At 38.9% G+C, this 23317-nt stretch overlaps 2 protein-coding genes and 1 long non-coding RNA gene across 3 annotated transcripts; 2 read left to right on the top strand and 1 right to left on the bottom strand.

Moving 5' to 3' along the window:
• The first annotated feature begins 79 nt into the window (after positions 1 to 79).
• On the top strand, positions 80 to 15780 carry wdr91 (WD repeat domain 91). The gene is made up of 18 exons (XM_088281156.1): positions 80 to 335; positions 2886 to 3022; positions 3602 to 3781; positions 3865 to 4072; positions 4815 to 4897; positions 5137 to 5246; positions 7434 to 7608; positions 7736 to 7918; positions 8018 to 8217; positions 9523 to 9577; positions 9672 to 9767; positions 9922 to 10016; positions 10178 to 10331; positions 11486 to 11594; positions 11807 to 11919; positions 12010 to 12117; positions 14968 to 15057; positions 15242 to 15780. Exons 2-18 carry the CDS (start codon positions 2900 to 2902, stop codon positions 15404 to 15406), a joined length of 2247 nt encoding a protein of 748 aa, XP_088137282.1. The 5' UTR covers positions 80 to 335; positions 2886 to 2899; the 3' UTR covers positions 15407 to 15780.
• Positions 8304 to 9379, bottom strand: LOC148319574 (uncharacterized). The gene is made up of 2 exons (XR_015839827.1): positions 8632 to 9379; positions 8304 to 8555 (listed from the first exon to the last, which is right to left on the bottom strand). It is a non-coding gene; the product is annotated as an uncharacterized LOC148319574 (long non-coding RNA).
• An 826-nt stretch (positions 15781 to 16606) lies between the features above and the next one.
• Positions 16607 to 21743, top strand: LOC148319572 (uncharacterized). The gene is made up of 3 exons (XM_088281157.1): positions 16607 to 17480; positions 19731 to 19909; positions 19994 to 21743. The coding sequence occupies exons 1-2, from the start codon at positions 16890 to 16892 to the stop codon at positions 19887 to 19889; spliced, it is 750 nt and encodes a 249-aa protein (XP_088137283.1). The 5' UTR covers positions 16607 to 16889; the 3' UTR covers positions 19890 to 19909; positions 19994 to 21743.
• Positions 21744 to 23317: the final 1574 nt, after the last annotated feature.

Raw genomic sequence — 23317 nt, 5'->3', positions numbered from 1 at the left:
TTTTTTTTGTATTTATTGTACATATTTTGAGTGAGCCGAAATGGTTTGGCACCACCAGGGGGAAACCTTGGCTTCAACACTAGTATGTGACGTCATGCGGGATTGTCACATGACTGTCGGGAGACAAAAACAGGAAGAGTTTGCTCTTTCGATGCGATGAATGTAGGGAGTATACATTCACAATATGTGAATTACATCTTCTGTGAATTCTCGGCAATACTTGCAGTAAAGACCTGTTCATTCCGCTTTCACCTGCACGGTGGCATTGGTCGCCCCTGTCCTGAGGAAAAACTGGAGATTTTGTTGAATTTGAGAAAGTCTCGTTGTGCTAAAAGGTACGTTGATGTTTTTGCATTCGTCGTATATCTTTCAGGATTATTTAAAATGTACACGAAATCCGGCGTACAATTGATTCCCCCAAACCAAATGTGAATAAAAGGATCTTGCTCCGCGTTCTTCCTGTGTGCTGCAAAAACAACAGTAACAACAACACGTAAGGCGTTTGAGTTGTGATGCTTTTGCTGATGTTCCGATTGACATCATGACCGTCAAATTTAGCATTGATGTTGGAATATTACGCAATATTTAATAAATAGTGTGTCAAACAAATGCGAGTGGCTCATTGTGCCGACTCTGACAGGGAAAAGCCGAAGCACCCCCAATTGAACTTAATTGCTAACAGTTAATTAAGTTTATGCAATAGTAGAGAAAGCTGGACAGCTTTAGCCTCTTTTCAAATATCTACAATAGAGCTACTATTATGGAAAGTGCTTTATTATAGCTCCAGCTGTTGTGAAATGCGTCATATAATTAAAGTTGTATTGTATTATATTGTACACATTCAGTGGAATCCACACAGATAACTGAGTGCTACACGTTATCGGAAAAATATGCGAGATGGGTGTTGATGATTGCGACATTGATGTTATTGAGATATTTATCATGTGCTTAATGAAATGACATTTTTATTATCTAATCAGATTTTTCATGCAACAAAATAAGCACGCTCCGTGTATTCTTAGCTAATTAAATGTAATTTAATTGCATTTATATATATATATATATATATATATATATATATATATATATATATATATATATATATATATATGAGATCATCTCTTATTGAAGGCAGCTAGTTTTGAGTCTTTTTTTAGGGGTAGTTATAATCCCACACTCTTATAAAATGGATATGTCATTATCGTATGTCAAATGACATAGCAAATATTTTTTTTTGTTATTCCAATTTGAAAGAGACAGATGTATGTTGAAATAAAACTAACACTACTAAACTCACAGTTGACTTTTTGCAGAATGCAGTCAAGTACAATTTGGAAGAGTGATGCTCTATAAGATTTTTCGTTAAGATCGAAAAAAACACTATGCTGATTTATGAACTGCTTCAGACTGCTTATGGATTGACTTGCATCGGCAGACCATTCGTGTTTTGTTTTTTTGGCCCAAAAAGTTTAAGGGCGGGAGAGAGTCTGAAAGAAGATGAGATGTGGGAGGGAAGTCAGGTTACCATAGCTCGTGGGGCAAATTCTTACTTTTATGGATGAGAACTACCAAGTGTCAATAAGTGTGCAGATTGACGTCAGTGTGGGAACTGTTGAACACAATGACTCGTGATGAAATGAAGATCCAGAAAACAAATGTGTGAAGTTTGTACCAAGGCAAAAGGCCAACGCTCTTCAATTCTTCTCAGCGGCATTTGCACCAGGAGAATACACCAGTCCACGTCAATCCGTGTTTCCAACTATTTGACCAAAATGGAAATCAAGGCAGTTGTTGACATTCCCTACAGTCCAGACTTTGTTCCTCGTGACTTTTGATTGTTCACCAAGGTCATGGAAAACTTCTCAGAGGCTTTTTTTGAGACCATTGAGGAGATGAAAAATGCTGTACACACCGGAAGACGAGACAGCAAGGGCAATGTAGCTTGAGGGGAGTGCTTTGAAGGGGACTAGAGTTTTGTGCTTGTCAAAATTGTGAAAAAAGTCTCAAAACTTATTGAAGGATCCTCATGTGTGTCTATATAAAGATCAATGTATTCTGAGCTAATTAATTATAATTAGCCTCGATACTGCTCGACTACTGGATGGCGATGAACATTTAAGTTTGCGTCTGACTGACTCACATTCAGATAAAAGCATACAGTCCCGTTAGAAATTAATGTATGTCTTTGCTGCGAGGTAACAGCAAATCTTATGTCTTCCATTTTTTCAAAACGCTCTCATTGATGAGCCCCCTTGAGCTTGGAGAAAAAAGGGGGAGGGGATCACAAAGACAAGCTGGGTGAACAGTGACTTTGCTCCAGTACAGTGATGTCTTTCTTGGCCAGTACCTGTTAACTCATTGCATTGTGAGCAGGTACATTGTCATGGTAAAGCAGCCAGAAGTGTCTTGCTAACAACTCTCACCTGTTCTCATTGCACCGAACAAAGTAAATGCTGCAGGATTTCCTTGTAGATGTGCTGGTTGATCAACTGGCCTACGCTGACCTCATAGTTACTGATGCGGGAAACTCATAGTTGTAGTTTAGTTTGGGTTTGAAATGTAAGATTTTTGAAAGCCATTGTGGTGTTATATAACTTTTATACACAATGTACTGTACTATAGCTACATGTAGTGTACGCATGTGTATGCATGTGGCATCTGTGTGGAGTTTAGTTCTCTGGCTACCATTACCATTCTCAAAAACTTGCATCTGACTAAAATACTGTAAATTGTTAACTGCTCTGAATGTTGGTGCACTGCAACTGGGGACCAGTTCTGGTCACTGCCTCTTGGCTGAAGTCAGCTGGGATAGGCTCCATTTACTAATGACCCGAAGATGCCTAGCAGTACTGAATCAATGTATTGATTTATTCTACTCTATCTAGGGTGTGACGTCACCATGGGTTCAGCAGTGGAGAGAACGGATGAACACGTGCGGGAATATCTGCTTTATCGTGGCTTCACCAACACTCTGAAACACTTGGACAGCGAGATAAAAGCTGACAAGGAGAAAGGCTTCAGGGTATGACTGATTAATTGAACTATGCATGTTTATTTAGTAATTCATTTTGTGCTGAAGCACAATGTGCAGTAGTAGACTATCATTATTAAATTTAGTTTTTTATACTGTCAACACATTTTTACAATTTTTTTAAATCAGAGATGCATCATGATTTAGCCCTTGGAGCATCAAGATTTTCACATTTTTTTGCACTGATTCAGAATCTGGCCTTGTTTGTTGTCTAGCACATCAAGTTGTAATAAACATAAAAATAAAAATAAAAAACATCTAATACAGTAATATTTATGAATGAAGGCTTAGCTTCAGAAACAGGTAGATTTCTTTTTTTTTAAATGGCATAGTTGCAAATTACAGCACATGGTAAAATCCGTATTGAAAAACAAAAAAATGAATATATCTAAAAAACCTCATGCGCGAGAAAAAAACTGAAGAGGTTTTTAAAATCAGTGTAAAAAATACATTAATGGGCACAAAGCCATCTGATTAAAATTACCCTTTGACCCCGTTTTTATTATTTCGTGTACAAAAGGATGCGTGTTAGTTCGGGGTGCTCATAGTGTACAAAATCCTTTCCTTCAGGTGGATAAGATCATTGATCAGCTGCTGCAGTTCATCCACAGTTTTGAACTGTCTGCCCTGAAGGACTACTGGCTCTACTTGGACCGCCGCCTTTTCTGCAGACTGGAGGATGTTTACCGATCCACTGTGAACAAACTAAGAGCAAGCCTGTACAGATACTACGTTATAAACACCATCCAGGTAACACAAACATACAAAAAATATGTCTTGACTCTATTTAAAAGTTTTGAAGTAACTGTGTCTCTGCTCCTTTAAACTCTCAGAGAGGAAACTTGGAGAAAACTCAAGAGTTTTTCCAGAAGCAGGCTATGGAGCTGCAGGGTCAGCCTGAGTGGCGAGACTGGTTCATCTTGCCGTTTATTCCTGCACCTGAACAGAACCCGGCTTTCGCTCAATATTTCTCCCGCCAGTGGTCTGACACCTTCTTGGTTTCACTGCACAACTTCCTTTCTGTGCTCTTCCAGTGTATGCATATCCTTCAGTGGTATACAGCCTTTTATATAAAATAAATGGCTGCCAACAGTACTTCTGTAACTGATTTGCTTTTTACCAGTCGTAGTTGTATATTAATTACAAAACTTCAAAAGAGAGAGTTGGCTCATGTGTAGTAGACACAGAAATGTAGACAATGATTTCTGATCACCATTTGTTTGTACAGCCGCTTGCTGCTTGACAAAACACATGGGGCGCAATCATTCTTGGCAACAAAGCCGATTTAAAAAAAATAAAATAAAATAAAGGCCAATTTATTCCACCATTTGCTGCAAGGCCAGTAAAATAGCCAAAGCTAGTAAGTCACTTGCTAAGGAAATGAATTCAGAATTTTCCCAGTAAAATCTTTGAGATAATTGTATTTAATGTACACATTCAATTTGCTCAATTGCTATAAAATGTATTTTGACAGCCCTTCAATTTTTTTTCCAATGAAAGTGGAAGAAACTGCTATCCCACCACAATTTGTGCAAAATGTAAATTACCAGTCATTTCAGATCACTCTGTTTTATTCTCTCTTAAGTTGCACAGGACAGTTATTTTTTTATTTTCATCTTCACACAAACTTGTAGTCTGTGCAAATGTAAGAAATGAGGAAGCATGGTGCTCTTGCAGCGTTCCTGTTGACCAGCATGTCTATGACTCAACATCAGTTTTTGTGATTGATTGGTTTAAGCTATGAACATTTGTTTTGTTTTTTTAATCCTTAACTGGGGTTCACCCCAACCAGTGTTGCTGAGTTTTGATGCGGAAGTCCAGAAGGCAACAAGCCTCACTGAGGAGAATGAGCAGCTTCGTCAACTGGTAAGTGCGTGGGCATATATTTAGTCATAACAACTTTAATCTGTTCTGATACTTTTGCTCACCTAAGAATTTGGTGTTCCATTTCAAATAATACCTGCTCCAAAAAGGCTGAAACATGTGCTGTAATTTCTTTATAAATTGTGGCTAATGTATGTTTCCTTTTAAGTATCAGCTAATATAGGCTACAGAGTCCATGTTTAAAGAATTTATTATTGTGTATCTCACCTCATCTTGTCTAGGTCTTCACCTTGCAAACAGAAAGTCGAGACCCGAGGGACGGAGATGAGGCGGTCCATCACAAACTGCCGCTGTATGTTCAGAACATGGACCGACTGGGCGATACTGAGCTGTGAGGCACTAACATCACTGTCTTTTCTGATGTATGACTCCAAAACTGGCTGCCATTGTTTCCAATTTTCTTCAGATTGCTGTGTTGCCCTAAAAGGTCTTAACTTACCTGTGACATTCAACAGAATAAGTGGAAGATAAAGAACATGCATTTAGGTCTTAAATTATGAGGTGCATGTTAAGACGTGGTTGGAAGTTTGTTGAAGTACTCAAATAGACAAATGGCAGCCATCTTTGACAGAAATGCTAATTTTCAATTTTTTCCTCTTTACAACCAAAAATGCATTTCAAATGTGAGTAGTTTTAACAAATTCTAACTTATGAGGCACTTATTTCTACTTTTATGAGTAGTTTGTTTAACATTATTTTAGATGTATAATGGTGTTAAATGTACGTTATTTGAAGTGATTGATTTGTTATCACAATGTAGCAGAATTTGCAAATCATCACTGGTACCAAATCTGTATTAAGCACTATTAGCCCCAGAAAACATGTTATGTTTGTTTTTTTTTGTTTTTTGCGAAAATTTCATTCAGAAATACACCGGACCTCTGAATCACAGTTTAAGAAGAATTTTCAGGCACTTTACAGCAGCATGCAAACTGCATTTTTTTTCTGTTTACATCCGAAATACTTTAAAAATGTTTTAATCAATTAAGTTATTTACTAAGTTAAATTAGCAATACGAGTCACATGCTGTGTTTACACTGTGCTGTGATGCGGTTGATGTTGCCAAATAAACAGTTCATTTTATGAATTATGGGTTTTTTTTGGTCAGTAAATTCTTTAAAAAAACATGGAACACGAAAGTGATGGACGGATACAGTTCAGTAGTTTTTATGAAGTCCTGCCATGTAATATTTCTCAAATAAAAACTGATGACGATTAGGCATGGGCTGATATTTAGATTCTCACTGTCTGATAACCATGAGCAAAAATGTTGCTGTGTTAAAATTACAGCTACAAAATTGACTTTTTGGAAGTATTTGGGTAGATTAGAAATATCTTTTCCCTCATTAAGCCTACTTTGTTTTTTCTAAATATATAGTATATTTGATAAAGAAGACATTTGCACCATGTTGAGTTTAAAAAAAATAAATGTGAACATTCTTATGTTTTAATTATTCTTAGTAAGTCAGAGTCCTATCACTGGTGAGCAGTGTTTAGAATAGACCCGTGTTGTCCTTGGGGCTAAATAGTACCCGCTGGCACATTTTATTTTTTTTAAGGACAATGCACAGGCATCCACGTTTGCAATGTCTTTGTCTCGCTCCCTCTTTCCTCCTCCCCCTTGTGTAATTGCTCACCAAGGAGAAAAAAAACAATTGGAAGCAATTAACTTCAAAGCGGCAGCTCGTTAATCAACTCTCCATGTAGCCAATCATATATTGCCCTGCTTAAATATCACAGAAAGAACTCATTACCCGCGAGAACCAGTATAAGCAATTATTGCAACTTTTGACTTTTAAAAACCACAGGAAACATCAAGATTGTAATCAGCCCACATCTACCTAGTGACAATGTGCTTGGCAACTATCACCACTGTAACGTTCTAACACAATCCCTCAGATGTATGAATAGCTTCGTAAAAGGAACAGCTCTATCCAGTATTGGATGTGTTTGCCAAAGCAAAACAAAGAAATCCAGTCATCCAACACTATGCTGACAGCTCAGCGTGTTTGTTTTAGCATTAAAAAAAAGAACTATACCTCAGAACCAAGATCTGAAACCTAATCAAATTTCTATACTTTTTCACTTACATTCAAATGTAGGCCAGATTAAGAGAACAGACATTTCCTACAATTATATTTGGATTGCTATCAACATATGTGAATGTTAAAAAAGTTAATGAATTTATATCTGTATACCAAATTTCACATAAATGGATTAAAAACATTTTGAGATGCTAGTAACACAAAAGGTACTGTAATTAGCCCTACATGGGCAATATAGACTAATGTATACTGTTCTTTAAGCAGTAGAAATGACTACTTTTGAGGTCTATGCTATTGGCAGACTGGCTGAGATAAGTGTGTTGCATGTTGAAATCATCGTTTAATTCAATGTTATACCAGCTTATGTTCAAGAACTTTTAACATCTCCAAAATGGCCACCTTTAGATTTCTAAAAGATTCATCTCACAATTCTTTTTCTACACCCAAATGGTGACCTAGTCTTCTGCTCTCAGTGACTTAGTGTCAAGCCAGCGGGCTGTCAGTGTTGCCACCACACCATCCAGGAACTTCTTCTCAACATTCCTACCACAAGGTCGGCGCACCCCTGGAGGGAAAGCGCCGCAGGTAACTTCGGTGTCTTCACCAAACCAGGCAGCAGTCGGCAGAAAGGACCAACCATCTACTCAGGTATGCGTGACAAATACATTGAACACAATTGACACCTTTACAAGTGGTGCTTTTTGCAGAATTGGAATTCTTGAATGTCATGTGTGTGAATAATTACTTGCTCTGTCTGTACCACCTTGTTTTCTAGTCTTCAAAGCCAAAGGATGCAGTCCAAGTGAAAGAAACAAAAGTAACCTCCAGTCAAGCATCAACCAGTGAACCATCAAGTTCTCAATCCCAACAGTCAAACCAGCCAGCACATTTACGGCACAAGAAAATCCAAGCGCATGAAAAAGAGCGGAAGGAGCTTTTCTCAAAACCATTGCCACAGGTACCTCTCAGTTTAAAGGGGAAGTTTAAAATTCTTGCTTGTCACAAAATAAATTGCATGGTAATTACAGAACAATCAATTTGCAATGTTTCTCTTCAGTTACAAGAGAAAAAGGGGGAGTTAGGAGAGGTGGAGCCTCCAAAGGAGACCTCTGGCGAAGCTCCTGACCCTTCCTCGTCAAACAGCAAGAGCGGAGGAGGAGGAGGAGAAGAAGGCGTCGGGCTATCTGCCGAACAGCCATTTATCAAACTCAGCCAGGAGGAATATGGAGAACATCATTCCTCCATCATGCACTGCAGGTAGACAGTCAGCAAAAAATACGCTCCCAACGGAATTTTGAAATTGACACTTAATTTTCCACCTCACCCCAATAACTTTCCATGTCTTTTGTTGGTACTTAGTTTTGCTTTATTTATCCTACACTAAATCTGCTAGCAAACTTAAATATTCTTCAAGTTCCCTTTGAAGGATTATATCCATCCATTCTTCCATCTTCTTCCACATATCTGGGGGTTCAGCTTGCGTGTGCAGAACCTTAAGCAGGGACACCCAGTCTTCTTTCTCCCGAGCCACTTCATCCAGATCTTCCCTAGGCGCCTCCGAGGCATTCCAAGGCCGGCTATTTATCGATCACTTCCTACAAAAAATGTAACTCAGATGAATACAAGTGATAAGTACAATAAATAGATCTTTAAAAACTAGGTAGAGCTTACCCTGTTCATAAAAATACATTCTCTGAAGCCTTGAGGTTCTCAGGCAGGGTATTTCACAAGTGGGGGCGTAAAACTGGATCGATGCCTGATTGTGTGTCTCTCCTGACTTTCGGAATAATTAAAAAGCCGGTGCCGGAGGATATTGGCGCAAACGAGGGTTCCTACAGTATAAAGAGTTCCGTAAGATAAATATGCCGCTAGGCCATTAATACATTAAAATTTTATAATTACACCTTAAAACCAAACTTGAAACCCACAGAAAGGCATTGCAGCAATGCACCAACCCAAAGCAAATTTTGGTAATTTTTTCTTCCAGAAATTTGTCTAGAATCCCATTTGTTCATAATCCTGGCTTTTCGTAATTGAGTTGCCACTGTACTGTTTACAGTACTGTAAAAGTTTTATTATTTAATAATTCAATTACCATCGAGTGCAAGAACAAATGCGATCACTTACATGCATCAACAGAACTCAAAATGTAACCAAGCGGACAAAAATGGTTTTACAAACTGTATCAAGTTAATTTAGTTTTGAAATTACTGTATGTAAAAATGTGAAAATAATTAAGGCAAACATTTAGCATTTTTTTACTCTTGTTTGTTGTCAATACTAAAAAAATAAATAATAATAAAATAATGCTACTTGAGCTGTTAACTAATTGCTCTTGGCTCCTCCCAGTAGTCGATGGGCACCATAGCGGATGCTTAGTTTGGTGAAGCCTTGGGTCTCGGTCTGAATGGTTCTTTCTCTATATGTACGTACCCTGTGACTGACTTTCAACATCTTCAATAGTCAGACTTTTGCTTAAAGTCAGCGAAGACAGACTCCAACTACTCGCAATCCTGAACTGGCTTAATCAGGACTGATGCTTCATGCTTTTCTTTCATTTAGGGTTGATTGCTCTGGTCGCAGAGTCGCCAGTTTAGATGTGGACGGTGTAATTAAGGTAAATCTGGATCCTTCCAATTCAAGACATGTAAAATAATGGATACAAATGATTGAATTTGTGACAACGCTGATCCACTTCATGTACACTTCAGGTGTGGTCGTTCAATCCCATCATGCAGACCAAAGCCACCATCATGTCCAAGTCTCCTCTGCTGTCCCTAGAGTGGGCAACAAAACCTGACAGATTGGTATGAATAGACATTACATTACAGAAAATGATCTCAATACAAATATTACAAAGTGAAATAACCATCACATTATCATTCCTAATTGTACTGGAGTCTATAAGATTCATGTAATTGCATACAAAAAAAAACCTAACTGATATTGGCGTCTGCTTAGTTGTTACTAGGCAGCGGTGTTGGCACAGTCCGGCTATATGATACAGAAGCTAAGAAGAATCTATACGAGATGAACATTGATGAAACTCATCCACGGTAAACTTTTTTCTTTTTGTCATTAATATAATGAGGTCAGTGGACAGCGGCATGCCCTTTACAATGTTCTTTTTTTTCTGAGAATTTTCTGTACAATGTTGTCGGTGTGATGCCAGAGCACATTAGATGGTATAACTTTTTTTGTTCACCCTTCCTCTCAGCATCTTGTCATTGGCCTGCAGTCCCAGCGGTTCGTCCTTTGTGTGTTCAGCTGCAGCTGTCCACAGAACTGGACCTGTTGAGCCTGCTCATCGTCTCCCCTTGCAGGTGTCTGGACAACTGCTGCTTTGGGACACCAAGACAGTGAAACAACAGGTAAAACTTAAAATTGAACACTTAAGAGAGCGGAGTTTCATCTTCGAAATACAGTGTGGCATTACCCGAGTAAGATCAGCTGTAATGTCAAATAATGGCAGAATGATACATTCTAATATGAAATGTGCAATTCTAGGAGCAAAGTGTTGTAATAAAAAGCAGTATGTCCAAATTTTGATCTCATTAGTTATTATATCAGAAGCCTCTGCACACTTCTTCATGTGCGCGCTGCGTACAAATATGCATTAATTTACAATGCAGGAACTTAAACACTATCTGTACCAAGAGATTCTTTCAACTTTGCTTTGTTAAAAAATTATGAAAAAGGATTTATCTGTGTCTCGTGTCTTAATTTTCGCCATCATTTGACTTTTATTTAATACTGCACAGATTAGGTGGGGGGGGGGGGCGATCACATACCACATTGACATGACATAAGTATAGGAAGTCTTTCCGTAATGTGAGGGTACTATTGTATGATTATCTCAGGTTACAAAAACACAACAATTTGATTAATAACTACTTTTGAAATCCGAAAAAACAAATATTACTTTATTACAATTGGTCACAAAAAGTTCTTGCGATATGTCAGCATTTTTAAAAGAGAAGACAATTTCCAAGTTTGGTATTTTAGCAAGAAACATGCGGTTGATGCACATAATCTTCTTTCTTGGGCCACACAAAATGATGTGCCGGGCCAGATCTGGCCCTCTGGCCTCGAGTTTGATACGCATGTTCCTTTTTTTTTTTTTTTTTTTTTTTTTTTTAAGTATTGTCATGGACATTAATTAGAAATGCAGTTGGATAGAGAACAGAGCAAAAACAAATAAAAGAATGACAGTATTAACATCATATGAATATCATGAATTTAAATAAGTGTTCAACTAGGAAGGCAACGGTCCACCCTTAGAGAAAGGCGTGGTGGGAGAGGCGATGCAGTGCCAACGTACCTTAAATGTAGGATTTTTAAAGTATTATTCTGGCATATTACTGTCTTCTACCCTACATTACTCTTGTCCTAAAATGGCATTCTACATTTATATTTTGAAGAGTTAGGTCATGCACATCAGTGACACAGTTGTCATGTTGAGCAGAAGTACTAAAGAATTAGTTTTGTCGCTTTTGGCGTACTCACTGTTCTGTCTTTGGCTTAGCTCCAGTTCTCTTTGGAACCTGAACCAGTAGCCATTAACTGCACGGCCTTCAACCACAATGGAAATTTGTTGGTAACCGGAGCCGCGGATGGAGTCATCAGACTCTTTGGTTAGTATTTTTTTATGCTGCACATTTTGGGGATGAGCAATGCAAAATATAAAATCTGTAAGCGTCTGTGAAAATAATCAAATTAAATTCTCTCTTTTTCTTACTGAAATAGCTGAGCAGTTGGTGTAATACAGGACACTAAATTGTGTACATTTGCAATGTGTTGCCTGCATTAAAAGTAGACTGTCTGAATTCTCTTCCTTTCCCTGTAGACATGCAACAGTATGAGAGTGCCATGAGCTGGAGGGCACATGATGGAGAGGTCTACAGTGTTGAGTTCAGCTACGACGAAAACACTGTCTTTAGCGTCGGAGAAGATGGCAAGGTGCAACTTTAAATGTACATTTTGTTTAGAAATGAGGTCCGCTCTTAAATTAAGTGTATTGATCTGGGTGGCTCACTTTTGTATCTTCAGTTCATCCAGTGGAACATCCATCGATGTGGAGTGAAGCAGTCAGCGCAGGTTTTACCTCAGGATGCCACTGGACCATTTGTCTTATCCGGGTACAGCGGATATAAACAGGTATACAGTCGTATTACACAAACTGTGAGTCATGGTTATTGTGTAAGTCATTTATCCAGGTAGGTTGTTAGTAATCTACCTCATTTTCTTGACCATCATGCGCACTTGAAAGTCCCAAATCTTCCCCAAAATGGATGGGGCGGCCTATATCGCGTGTACAGACGCTAAAAAATTGGTCCAAAAAAACACACCTTCAAATTTGAGTAAAACACTATTATTTCTCAACAAAAACGCTACAAAACTTCCTGTTAATGTACTTGGTGAGTTAGATTTTGGACTCATGAGCATACATTGCCAAAAAACTAAATTAAAAGAATGGACTGCGTCTGATATGTTTTATAGCTGGCAATGTTAAAGCGTTAACTTTTTAGATGAATTATATTTTATTTAAACAGTAGTTTTATTTACTTCCTGTGGTAGTTGATCTCTGCTCACTTTGTGACCAAACTTCACTGGCCTAAACACAAAGACGGACTTTTCCACAGTTTTATTTTAAAGAGTTGTTCGACTGCTCATTGTAGAAATCCAAAATAATTTGTGCACTTTGTACATTTTGTTCTACAGTTCTTGTTTAAAGGAAAAAACGTATATTCAAGGGTCAACAAAACCTATGAGAACAGTGTTTACACACAGAGATATATAAATGAAACACAAGTTACTGATTGGATAATCGATAGGAGAGTCCATAAATAAGGATGTATTGGATTCTAAATCCCTAATTCTGACCAAGAAAAATGGAACTCACCATGGAGAGGATGTTTCTTCTGGTGGGAAGTTGATCTTGAATGATTTTGAATTTGAAGTGATCTGCCTTGACATACCATTGTAGCAGCTGAGCTCTCTCAAGAAAGCATCCGAGGTAATCATCTTGTTGCCATACTTAACGTTTACTTGGACTGGAAGACGAGCAAGGATACTGTCTGTGACCGGCCTCATTATTACGTGATAACTATAACACAGCTCGTGCGTAATGGTAGCTGTCATTGTTCTTTTTGGATTTGTGTCCCCTGGCCTCATTATCACAACTTTTATTTTTTGCTTGCACAAAGCCGCTGCTGCCTTTTACCGTTTCCTTGCGAGTCTTCCTCAGGCGTAGCATTGTCTAGACTTGCCGGTTCAATTTCTGCTGACAGTACATGCCCATGTTCCCTTTTTTCAAGCAGTCCATTCCCCTCGGAGAAAGTCCTTGTGAAGGGATTTCTTCATTGTTCATGATGTGTTCACCTTGACAGAAGAGTTTAGTGTAAGCACTAACTGATCAGGAATCAGCATTCGTGTTTGATTTTCTTTCTGCGTTTCCACCATCTTCGTTGTTCACTGGTGTGTGAAAATGCCTCCTTTCTGACATCAGGATTACTGACTCCCTTGATGTGCTTGATGTCACCAAGCTGAAGATGATGCGCAATCTTACCCTGCATTTTCATCATAAAGCGTCTCTCTTCCTTTTGAAGACGGGAGTGTTTTGGCTGTAAACTGGAAAGACTTTGTTGTTTACCGAAAACTCTTTAATGACATTTCGACATTGCATAACTGTACGAAGTCTGTAATGTACCATGATTTCTTGATGTATCTTTGTAGCTGAGCAGTTTAGCTCTTCATTACTTGAATTGACCTGAGTCTTGTTATCCTTATTTTGGATTGCAATTGAGACAGCTTCTCCATGATTGTTTGGCTCGTTCTCCACGTTTGGCTGACTCTCACATGACAACACTTCTGTCATCATTTTGTGAAGCATCAGATCCCGCTTAAATAAATGCAAAGCTTAAGCATTGCATCAGCAACCAAATGAGTCAGAATATCAAGCGCTTACTTTTCTGCGTTCAGGTGAGCATCTGCTTCGTTAAATTTAAATTTTCCTGCTCCTCCAAAGCTTATTCCTGTCTAAGTGCTGCAGCCTGTGCCACCATAACATTTCCCAATTCCGATATCAAGCTCACAGAGGATGCTGACTGCGCGTCTTTTAGACTTTTTAGATGTTGTTGCTGATAAGCTATCGCGCGAGACATTCTCATTAATTTAATTTGCGTCTTTCATATGTTTGTGTAGACTTATCCAAGCATTAACTTGTCAAATCAAATCTCTGGACAAATGATCCTTTGGTTCAACCCAAAACCACTAATCATTTTTTGCAGAGGTGGGCACTTGACCCTTGTCTCGTGCTCTCCAGCCGCTACCACACTACAGTTCCGGCCTTGACCCTCCGGCCTTATTCATAAAAATTGTCAAAATCACCCAAAGAATTACAAAATAAACACTGGAATCACAATTGTTCTGTTATTCCGGAAAAATTGACTTTCAATGGCGGAGCTGTTGTCCTCTTCCCCTGCTTCCCTTTCTCTGGTAAAGTTTTTGAGCAATAAATGGTTATGTTTTTTAAGTGTTTTTTCCCTTTACACAATAGTGTGTTTTCACTTATTTCTACCTTGCGTTATGTTTATTTTTAACCACACACTGGTTGCAAAAAAAACCCAACTTAATTTGGGGTCTGGAACGGAGTAATTGGATTTTCATTCACTTCAATGGGAAACATGATCTCGGTTTAGAAACGTTTCAAGTTACAAACAGGCTAAAGGAACCAATTAAGTTCGTAACGTCACGTTGGATGTTAATTGTAGAGAACTAAAATCACCACTCATTGGTTAGTATTCTGGGCCTCGCCACACAACAGGAGAAACCAAAATATTCTGCTTATGCTCATGCGCAACTGGGGCGTCTCCAGCTCTTATTCCCGGGCCTAGTATTTCCCTGTGGGGACCACATACAAATAGAAATGTACATTTTTCAATTTCAAATTTCCCCATTGTGGGACTAATAAAGGACATAAAGGACATCTTTATTTTTCTTTTACAGGTCCAGGTTCCCCGAGGTCGCCTCTTCACCTTTGACTCAGAAGGACAACATGTCCTGACCTGTTCGAGCTCTGGGGGGATCATTTACAAAGTAAATACATCAAATTTCACAGGAAAGCAATATTTTACACCGCATTTCTTTTGTATGCTTTGTATTAATTGGTGTTTTTCTGTGCATTTATTTGTTGAGCTGAGATCATGTTAAACAGGTTGAATCAAATCAAGCGTGTCATGGTTCACTCTTTCGTTTGTATGTGCCCCTCCCCCTTGTCTAGCTGACAAATGGAGAACCTGCTCTGGAGAGCTTGCTGTCCCTGGGTGGACACAAAGCCCCAGTGGTGACAGTTGACTGGTGCTCGGCGCTGGACTGTGGTACCTGCCTCACTGCATCTATGGACGGAAAGATCAAACTCAGCACGCTCCTTGCGCAGAAGTCCTGACTCAAAACTTTGAGTACTACACATTTGAAGGGTGTGGGTTATACAACATGCATTATGAGGAATAAGACTTGAAAGACAATTCATTTCCTGACAGAAATTGGAGTCAGATGTCAATGTTAGCATTTTCACGAGGTGAATCTAACCTGTTCTACGTTCATGTCAGTACAATATTAAAGTCCAAGTGGAGTTTCAAGAAGTGGACACTTGTCTTGAAATTGTCCTCAGATGTGAATGTGTCTTTATGTGCCTTACTGTTGTAGTACAACTAATGAGAGGGTTTTGCCCCACCTTGGTTGGTTTGGCACATGTGTATCTGTTAACCTAATTAACAAGAGTACTATTTAATCAGCATCTAGTAAAAGAATCTCCCCACACTTTGGTCTTGATTTGTGAATATAGTTATTTTGCTAATCTGTTTAAGTTCAATGCAGAAATAACACTCACTACTCACAAATTGTTCGGGATATTTGACTTGGCTGTGAAATTTCAGGATGACCATTTAACTGCGCAAATATCTTTACAGATTAGCCTAATTTACCCTTTGAGACACATGTTCAACTTTTAGCACACTGTCCTCTAACAAGCAAAGCAGCAAAATTTGCATCAGATGTTTGGTCAATGAATCGACCAATATATTTTCTTATTCAATTAGAATTTTTATTTGAACCGCCAAAGATGATGCCTAACAAATGAGCAACAATATACATCGCCATTGTGACGCTTCAAGCAATATGTTCTCAGAGGAATATGGTTGCCACTGAGCTTAGAGTCCCACAAAGTCATCAGCAAATTGCAACAGACACAGATTGACTGGAAGAGTTACAGAAAGGCATAGAAGTGGACCTCTTTGGGAATGTATTGGTCGTTTTCTGGATCAAACACCTGTTGTGAATTTTGTTGTTGAGCTCCTGGTCAGAAAACAGCAAGTTGTGTAAAACCAACTGAAGTATTGAACAGTTGGACACATTTAAAAGTTTTACAAGGCCAAATTAAATTAATCTGTACATGTTAGAATGCATTTTAAGGTTTACATTTGCGTATTTCGAAGTAGTGGTACGTGACACAGTAGAAGCCATTATTACTCATTTGCAGAAATCGAGAATTTGTTTTTCACATAATGAAAGCAATCGTTGAAACAACTGACTGATTCTTCTTGTAATGTGAAAATACTCCACTTGGGGGCGCTCTGATGCTCTTCTATATTTTCCAGCGAAGAAGTGTGAGCCACAACAATAACAGTGCTAGCAGCAAGGGAATGTGACGCTCAGACTTAATCCATCTGGAAGTCATAAGCAATGACGGCTGCCTTTCGCAAGTAATGCAATATAAATTATTGCGCAACTTCAAGATTCCAATGTAGTGTAGCCTCTCAGCACAGTTGTACGCCTATATATAGATGCGCGGGTGATAGGTTAGCCTGTTCGAACTCTGTCGTACTCGTCTTTTTGTTTAATGTCACTGGTCTCCGGCCCCGTGTGCAAACATGGAGAGCTTGTACAAGCGCAAAATGTTCGCTTCGATGCGCAAAACCAAGACGGACCTGTCCAAGAAGAGGCAGATTGGTCTGCCTGCTTCCATTCTGGACGACACTGACGAGGGCTCCTTCTCATCGTCCTCGTCGTCCGGTTCCCAGTCCGATTTCCATAGCTCCCCGGAGGAGGACAGTGACCAGGAGGAGTGGAAAAGGAGTGATTCCGGAGCCACCTCCAGCGACGACAGTCGCTCCGTGACCCGCAGAAAGCGCTCTTTTCTGGGAGGCGACGAAACATCCTCCTCGTCGAGCACTGCGAAGGAGCGGGATGATGACGATGACGATGAAGAAGACGACGACGATGATGAGGATGATAATGATGGGGGAAAGAAGGAGGTCATGAGTCAGCCGAAGAGGATGGTGCAGCCCAGGAAGAGGTGCAGGGTCCAGCGGCAAGACGATTCGGACTCGGACCGCGCAGATGAGAAGCGGAGAGAGGAGGAAGAGAAGGCAAAGAGGAGACAGCGACACAACAAGCTGCTGGCTCTGTCGCGCAGGATGAAGGCCCGCGTTCCGAGTCGGAGGAGGAGCCGCGTGAAACAGGTATTACACCTGTGGAACGTCCTTACATAAAGTGACATTCGTGGTGTCCCTTTCAGCCCAAACCGTCATGCTCTTTGCTGCATTAACACAATGGAAAGCCGTTTGAGCATTCGTTCAATTTCCTTTTCATCCAGACCAAAGTACTCGTGACTTGTCATATTAGTCACACATTTTCCCCTAATACCTTTTTGTTTTGCATGTCTTGGAATATTCTCCATCTCACCCACAACCCAAATGGATGAGAGCTTTGGCATAAAAAGTTGCATGTTATTTTTAAGGCAAAACTACATTAGTTGGCATCTGCACATTACTTGTACCATTACTTAATTGCTGGATGTTGACTGGTAGATTTTTCGCATGTCACAAGTAGGCAGATGTCAAGTGCTGCAGAGATTTGCCTCATTAGTAAGATGTGCACGTGTGCAGTAACTACGTAACTGACTAGTTTCCCAAAGTTGGCCTACTACTACAAGTGAGGGCAAAAAGCCTACAGTACAAGTACAAGACCCTGTACACGGCCCTAAAGCTGGATATTAAAGATCAAATGCATGCGCTAATGCAATGGTTCTAAAACAATGCATCAAATGCAGTTTCAAAAAATTCCTGGTCCTGACTAATTAGCAGGGGGCGTGAGCAAGACGGTCTGTGTAGTCTCAACAATGTAGAGCATAGTGTAGCGTGCTGGTTTTATGAAACAAACCAAAAGTTTCCGTGTTCTAATAAAAAAAAAAAAAGAAAGAAACATCGCACGTCCTATGATGTGACTATTGCGTATGCGCACATCGCAATCGCGATGTTCAAACCGCATATCGTGCAGGCCTAGTCGGTAGGAAAACAAACGTTTTTTTAAGAAATATTTCACACAATGTGCTGCCATTAAATTCATGTAATCTTGCAGCCGGAGTGACCCAAGGCATTGTTGCAAGTTCGGCAGGTGAAACGTAAACGTTCCACCGCTGTTGTAGCAGCGGTTTCTCTGGGAATAGGCGGAGGTGACAAAGGAGCTGCCGCGCCAATGTTACAGTAATGCAGTTTTTTAATTTTATTTTTTTATTTAGTGAATCAAAATATGCAAATAGAACAGCCTGGGGTAAAAAAAAAGGCACGGGGGCAAAGAAATATCTTTGAGAAATGCGTGATTAAAGCAAAACGTCATCAGCAGGTGCGCAGCCACCAAAGGACCCTGATCGCATCTAGCAAGTCGATTACATCTAGTACCGACACCTGGACTGGCCCCGATTGCGACCCCCATCCAGTTTGAATCTCTTTGCGGCGATCGAAGGCTTGACGCTCAATGCTAATCTGAACGCTTAGTGTACTTACCCACTTTTTATCATTTCAGTAATTATTATTGTTTGCTTGTTTATTTTGAAGGCGCCAACACTTTGCCTGTACAAGCTTTAACATCGCCGTAGTCACCGATGTGTCATATCCTCCTAATTTGCACATTGAGAGTTCCAGAATGCATTGTGTGGTGCAATGCATTTTATGAACTAAATCATAAGGATGTTAATCTTGTCATATGTGTTTATGTTAGAAGAAGAAGAATGTGTTATATTTAACACATTTTTTCTATTTATGTAGCATGATTTTTTTTTTTCTTCAATCAAAACCGTGACTCAAGATTGTGTGTTAAATGACATCGGGGCCAGTTTCTTGTTCTTGTTGCCATTCTCATTTGAGCATGACTTGTTAATATCAATACAAACACTTTGGAAGGAAGGCTTACAGATCGACCTTTAAATTTAAATGTTTGGTATGAATGAAAAGATTAGATGCTAAACTGAAATTATATTGAATTAATGATTGAGATGTATATTCCTTGTATATGACTAACAGCCTTTTTAACATTTGGAGAATTTAGGGTGGCTGTTTAGTTGGGCCATACTTATTTTTATACTTTACCAAATCCTCTTGTGGGCCAGATTAAACCCATTTGCGGGCCTGTACGGCCCGTGGGCTGTATGTTTGACACCCCTGCACTAAAAGGAGATTGTGTACCTCTAGTGATACTTGTAATGCACTTCAATAACCACTCCTAATGGGTTTCCATAAAGCCGCTTATGCGTTTATTTGATATTGATTGTGTCTTACAACTAGCGTTTTTTTAAGTGCCTCCTCTTTGTTCTACAGTAGTAGCTTGCTGAATTGTCTTACTCGTGAGGACAATGTCCCTCAAGATGGATAGCAAGGATATTGAATAAATGCTGCAAAACAAACTACAAGTAATGTGGTATTTTTTTCTTCCAGGATGAGGAAGAATCAAAAGAAGTGGATGATGTGGCTCATGGGGAGGAAGATGGAGGAAATAATGGCAAAGCTGAGGCTTCAGGTGGGGATGGAGATGAGAAGGAAGGAGAAGAAGAGCAGAAGGTGGAGGAGAAGGAGGAAGAAGCGGTGAAGGAATAGCTTCAACCATGCAGCAAAGGGTACGACGTGGACTTTCAATGTGGAAATATCTTATTTTCAATTTGAAGCGGAACTTTTGGACAGTGCTTTGTCTTCTTCTGCAGCGCTTGTAAAACAAGCCACACGTGAACAGGTGGTTTTCATGATGAATGATCTGTTTCTATTGAGAATGGCATTGATAACAAGCACGGAGGTACGGGAGAACCTCACACACCTGACACGGCTCATCCTGCAATAGCAGTGGATCCTGAAATGGGACTGCAAGAGCATGGACGTGTTGCTTCTTTTTAGATCAGGCCTATCGCACCCCAAAAGTGAAGACAGAAAGGGTTTGATACCTTTATTTCCCCCATTCTTTTACTAATTAATATCAAGATGCCAAATTGTATTTGTTTTTCTGTAAAGAAGAACAATTTTATTTGTATAAGGATAACTGCTCCTTTTACCTGATGTGCAAGGCTAAAAAGGGTGCTTATCCTTATGACAGTAGAAAAATTAGTTATCGCTTGAAGTGCTCTGAAGTCAAATTAAAGTGGACGTATTATGCAAATGGTCAAGTCCATACTGTTTAAAAAAAACATCGATATTTTTTTTTTTTTTTTAGTTTACATGATCATTTCTTCGTTCAGCAGCAAATGCTGAACCTGCAGTATTTTGTATTGTCTGCTTTTACCACCCGAGACTTGCAGAGGTGAAAAAAAATCATTAATAATTAATTGATCGTTAATTTGGTAAAATTCATATTTTGCAATTTCCAATTGGTTTTTTTTTTCATATTTTAAAATAAAATGAGTTGAACCTTTTGTAGACTGCAAGATGCAGGTTACAAATTCTCAAGATTAACTTCTTGTCAGTAATGTGCTATTCTTTAAGTTGCTGCTATCATATTAACCTCCTTTAAGACACATCAATTTACGTTAATCTTTTAATTTAAATTGTTCATGCGTTATAAATTGTAGGCCACATTGAGGTTTGCTGGGTTTTCTCTCTTTCTGACTCAAGGGGTGGAGCTTGCCTATAGTTAAATGCCTGTAAATCAGCATTCGCATCAAGGAATCAGCAGCTGCCAGTGGAAGTCATCTCAGCATTGCTTGTGAGGATTTACAGTCCATCTACCGGATGGAATGCATTGTATTAACCTCTCCAAATGAGTCATATGTGGGGAAAAAAAAAAGAAATTAAGTCCTTTTCTTGGGTGAAAACTAAGATAATAGACCATGTGCCCGTGACCATGAAGAAAAAGCCAATCGCAGAGCTTCTCTGCCGTTATCTTTGTGTGCGTGTGTGTATACGTGCGTGCGTGAGTGAATGAGTGTTGAACTGCAGTATTAACAAGACACTTGAGTACTCTACTTGGACAAAATGTTTGTCTTTAGTTCCTTGAGTCTATGTTGAAAACAAAAGTCTAGGCTTGCAATGTACATTTGTATTTTTCCGCAGGCAGATAAGTCATAACTTTAGATTTGGATCAGTCGCTTTTTTGCAAAGACCTTAAAAGGGCATCTTTTTTTAAACATACTTTTCATCTGTTTGAATCAATCCAAATGGACTACTTTTTTTAATTATGTATTTTTCTGACAGTAGTCATTATTTGACAACACGTGCTTTGGACTGTGAGGCCAACAGATCGTTACTTGTCGCATCTACTTAAAGTAGCTGGACTTGGTGAAAATAATTAATCAGTAAAAATTATCTGGTCATTTTTTTTTTCTTTTTTAATTCCAGTCCCATGTCCACTTTGTCGGACCCAAATGAGTACACAACCATGTAAAAATAAAAAAGCCATTGAATGTATTTGCTTTCTTTCGTGTAAAAAAATAAAAAGTTATCTTTGGCTTTTTTTGTTTTAAACTATTTTACAGAATGATTATTTCGCAAATTGATTTTGATTCAGTGCATTTTCTTTTGTTGCCCCTCCAAGCTACTTCTTCCGTATCTCCTCTGTGCATGCGTGAGAAACGCGGTGAAAAAAAAGAGGCTACCTAATAACAATGATAATACATAGTTGTCTGCCTAACTGTGCACTTTAAATCTTGCAGGTATTGATTAAAAAGCTTTAAAGGGGAAGTCAACCCTCCCCCCCCAAAAAAAAAAATTTTCAATAAAATGTTCTATGCACCTTCACTAGTTTAAGCATGGTATTCTGATTAGTATTTTGTTTGTGGAAATATAAATTAAGAAGCAAAATCCACCTGTGTTTAGCCATTTTGTCACTTCTGTCGACTGAAAATTACATCACAGTTGCTCAGGGTTTGGTTAATGACGAATTATGGCTCACCTGTCTTCTGAAGCTGTGCCATCGTTTTCTGAGCCTTGAGCAACTGTGATGTAATTTTCAGTTAAAAGCAAGTAGCAAAATGGCCGCCCCTTGTGATAGATCAAAAATTGTTGGATTTTACTGTTTAACTCATATTCCACAAACGTAATATTCAGAGGGCCGTGTTTTGACAAGTGGGCCTGCATAGAAGAAATTCTTGTCGAGAAAATTTTGAGGTTGACCTCCCCTTTAAGTATAAGTGACAAAACATCAAGTGCACTCTGTACCACGTTCAACTGCTCCAATTGAATTTAGAGTCTTGATCTTGGGTGTAAAAAGACACCATTCCAAACCTCCATTCATTTTTCATAATTTCTCCACAGATGGCGGTCAGTATATGTAGTATCAAACGACCAAGCTGAAAATAGATTAAATAAAAAACATCAACTTTGCAGTGGTTGAAATGCTCCAAATTATAGCTTTATCCACTGACCCCAATTCAAAGCTGGTAGCCGAAAAACTTTCTTTAACCAAAATGCACCACGCGTCCCGCAGATCTGCAAGTGGCCTCGTCTTCCCTCTCACCGTTCGTGCTAATGTATATGAGTGCTTACAGAAAAGAACTAATATTTTGCTCACAATATATATATTTTTTAAACATTTATTTTAGTTTGAGATTGCTTTGCTTTGTTTTACACACTGCGCATTTAAGTCGAGTTTTGATTTAACTGTCAAAATTCATATTAGTTTAACATAAACTGGACAAAATGTTTTCGTTCCGTCCAACGTTTTTCAGTCGTAAAATTTTGAGGCCTTGAGTGTTTTATTCATTGTCACATGTACTATTAGTGCTGTGTATGTTTTCCGAGTGTGTTTCTGGTGGCTTTTCTTCTGTATCAAACTTTGAAAAACCAGCCTGCTTTCTAAAAACAGCTTCATGATTAATAAAATTTCTGGTTGATGACCAAAACATGCTTGCAGCTTTTAGTGTATTCTCCCACAGTACAATAAAGTGTCACGTAAAGCATTTCAAAAGAAAATCCCATTGCGTGTTTTACATTAAATCCATTGAAATATTTTTCTTGACCAAACAACACATTGTATTTGTACAGCACTTTTAACCGTGACGACTCATAAGTGCTTCACATACAGTAGTTTAAATACAGTCATG

Source organism: Idiotropiscis lumnitzeri, chromosome 18, assembly GCF_059441095.1.
Source record: "Idiotropiscis lumnitzeri isolate Australia: NSW breed Sydney's pygmy pipehorse chromosome 18, RoL_Ilum_1.0, whole genome shotgun sequence".
Lineage (NCBI taxonomy): Eukaryota > Metazoa > Chordata > Actinopteri > Syngnathiformes > Syngnathidae > Idiotropiscis > Idiotropiscis lumnitzeri.
The sequence above is the reverse complement of the archived record's forward strand: the minus strand, read 5'-3'. Positions and strand labels throughout refer to the sequence as shown.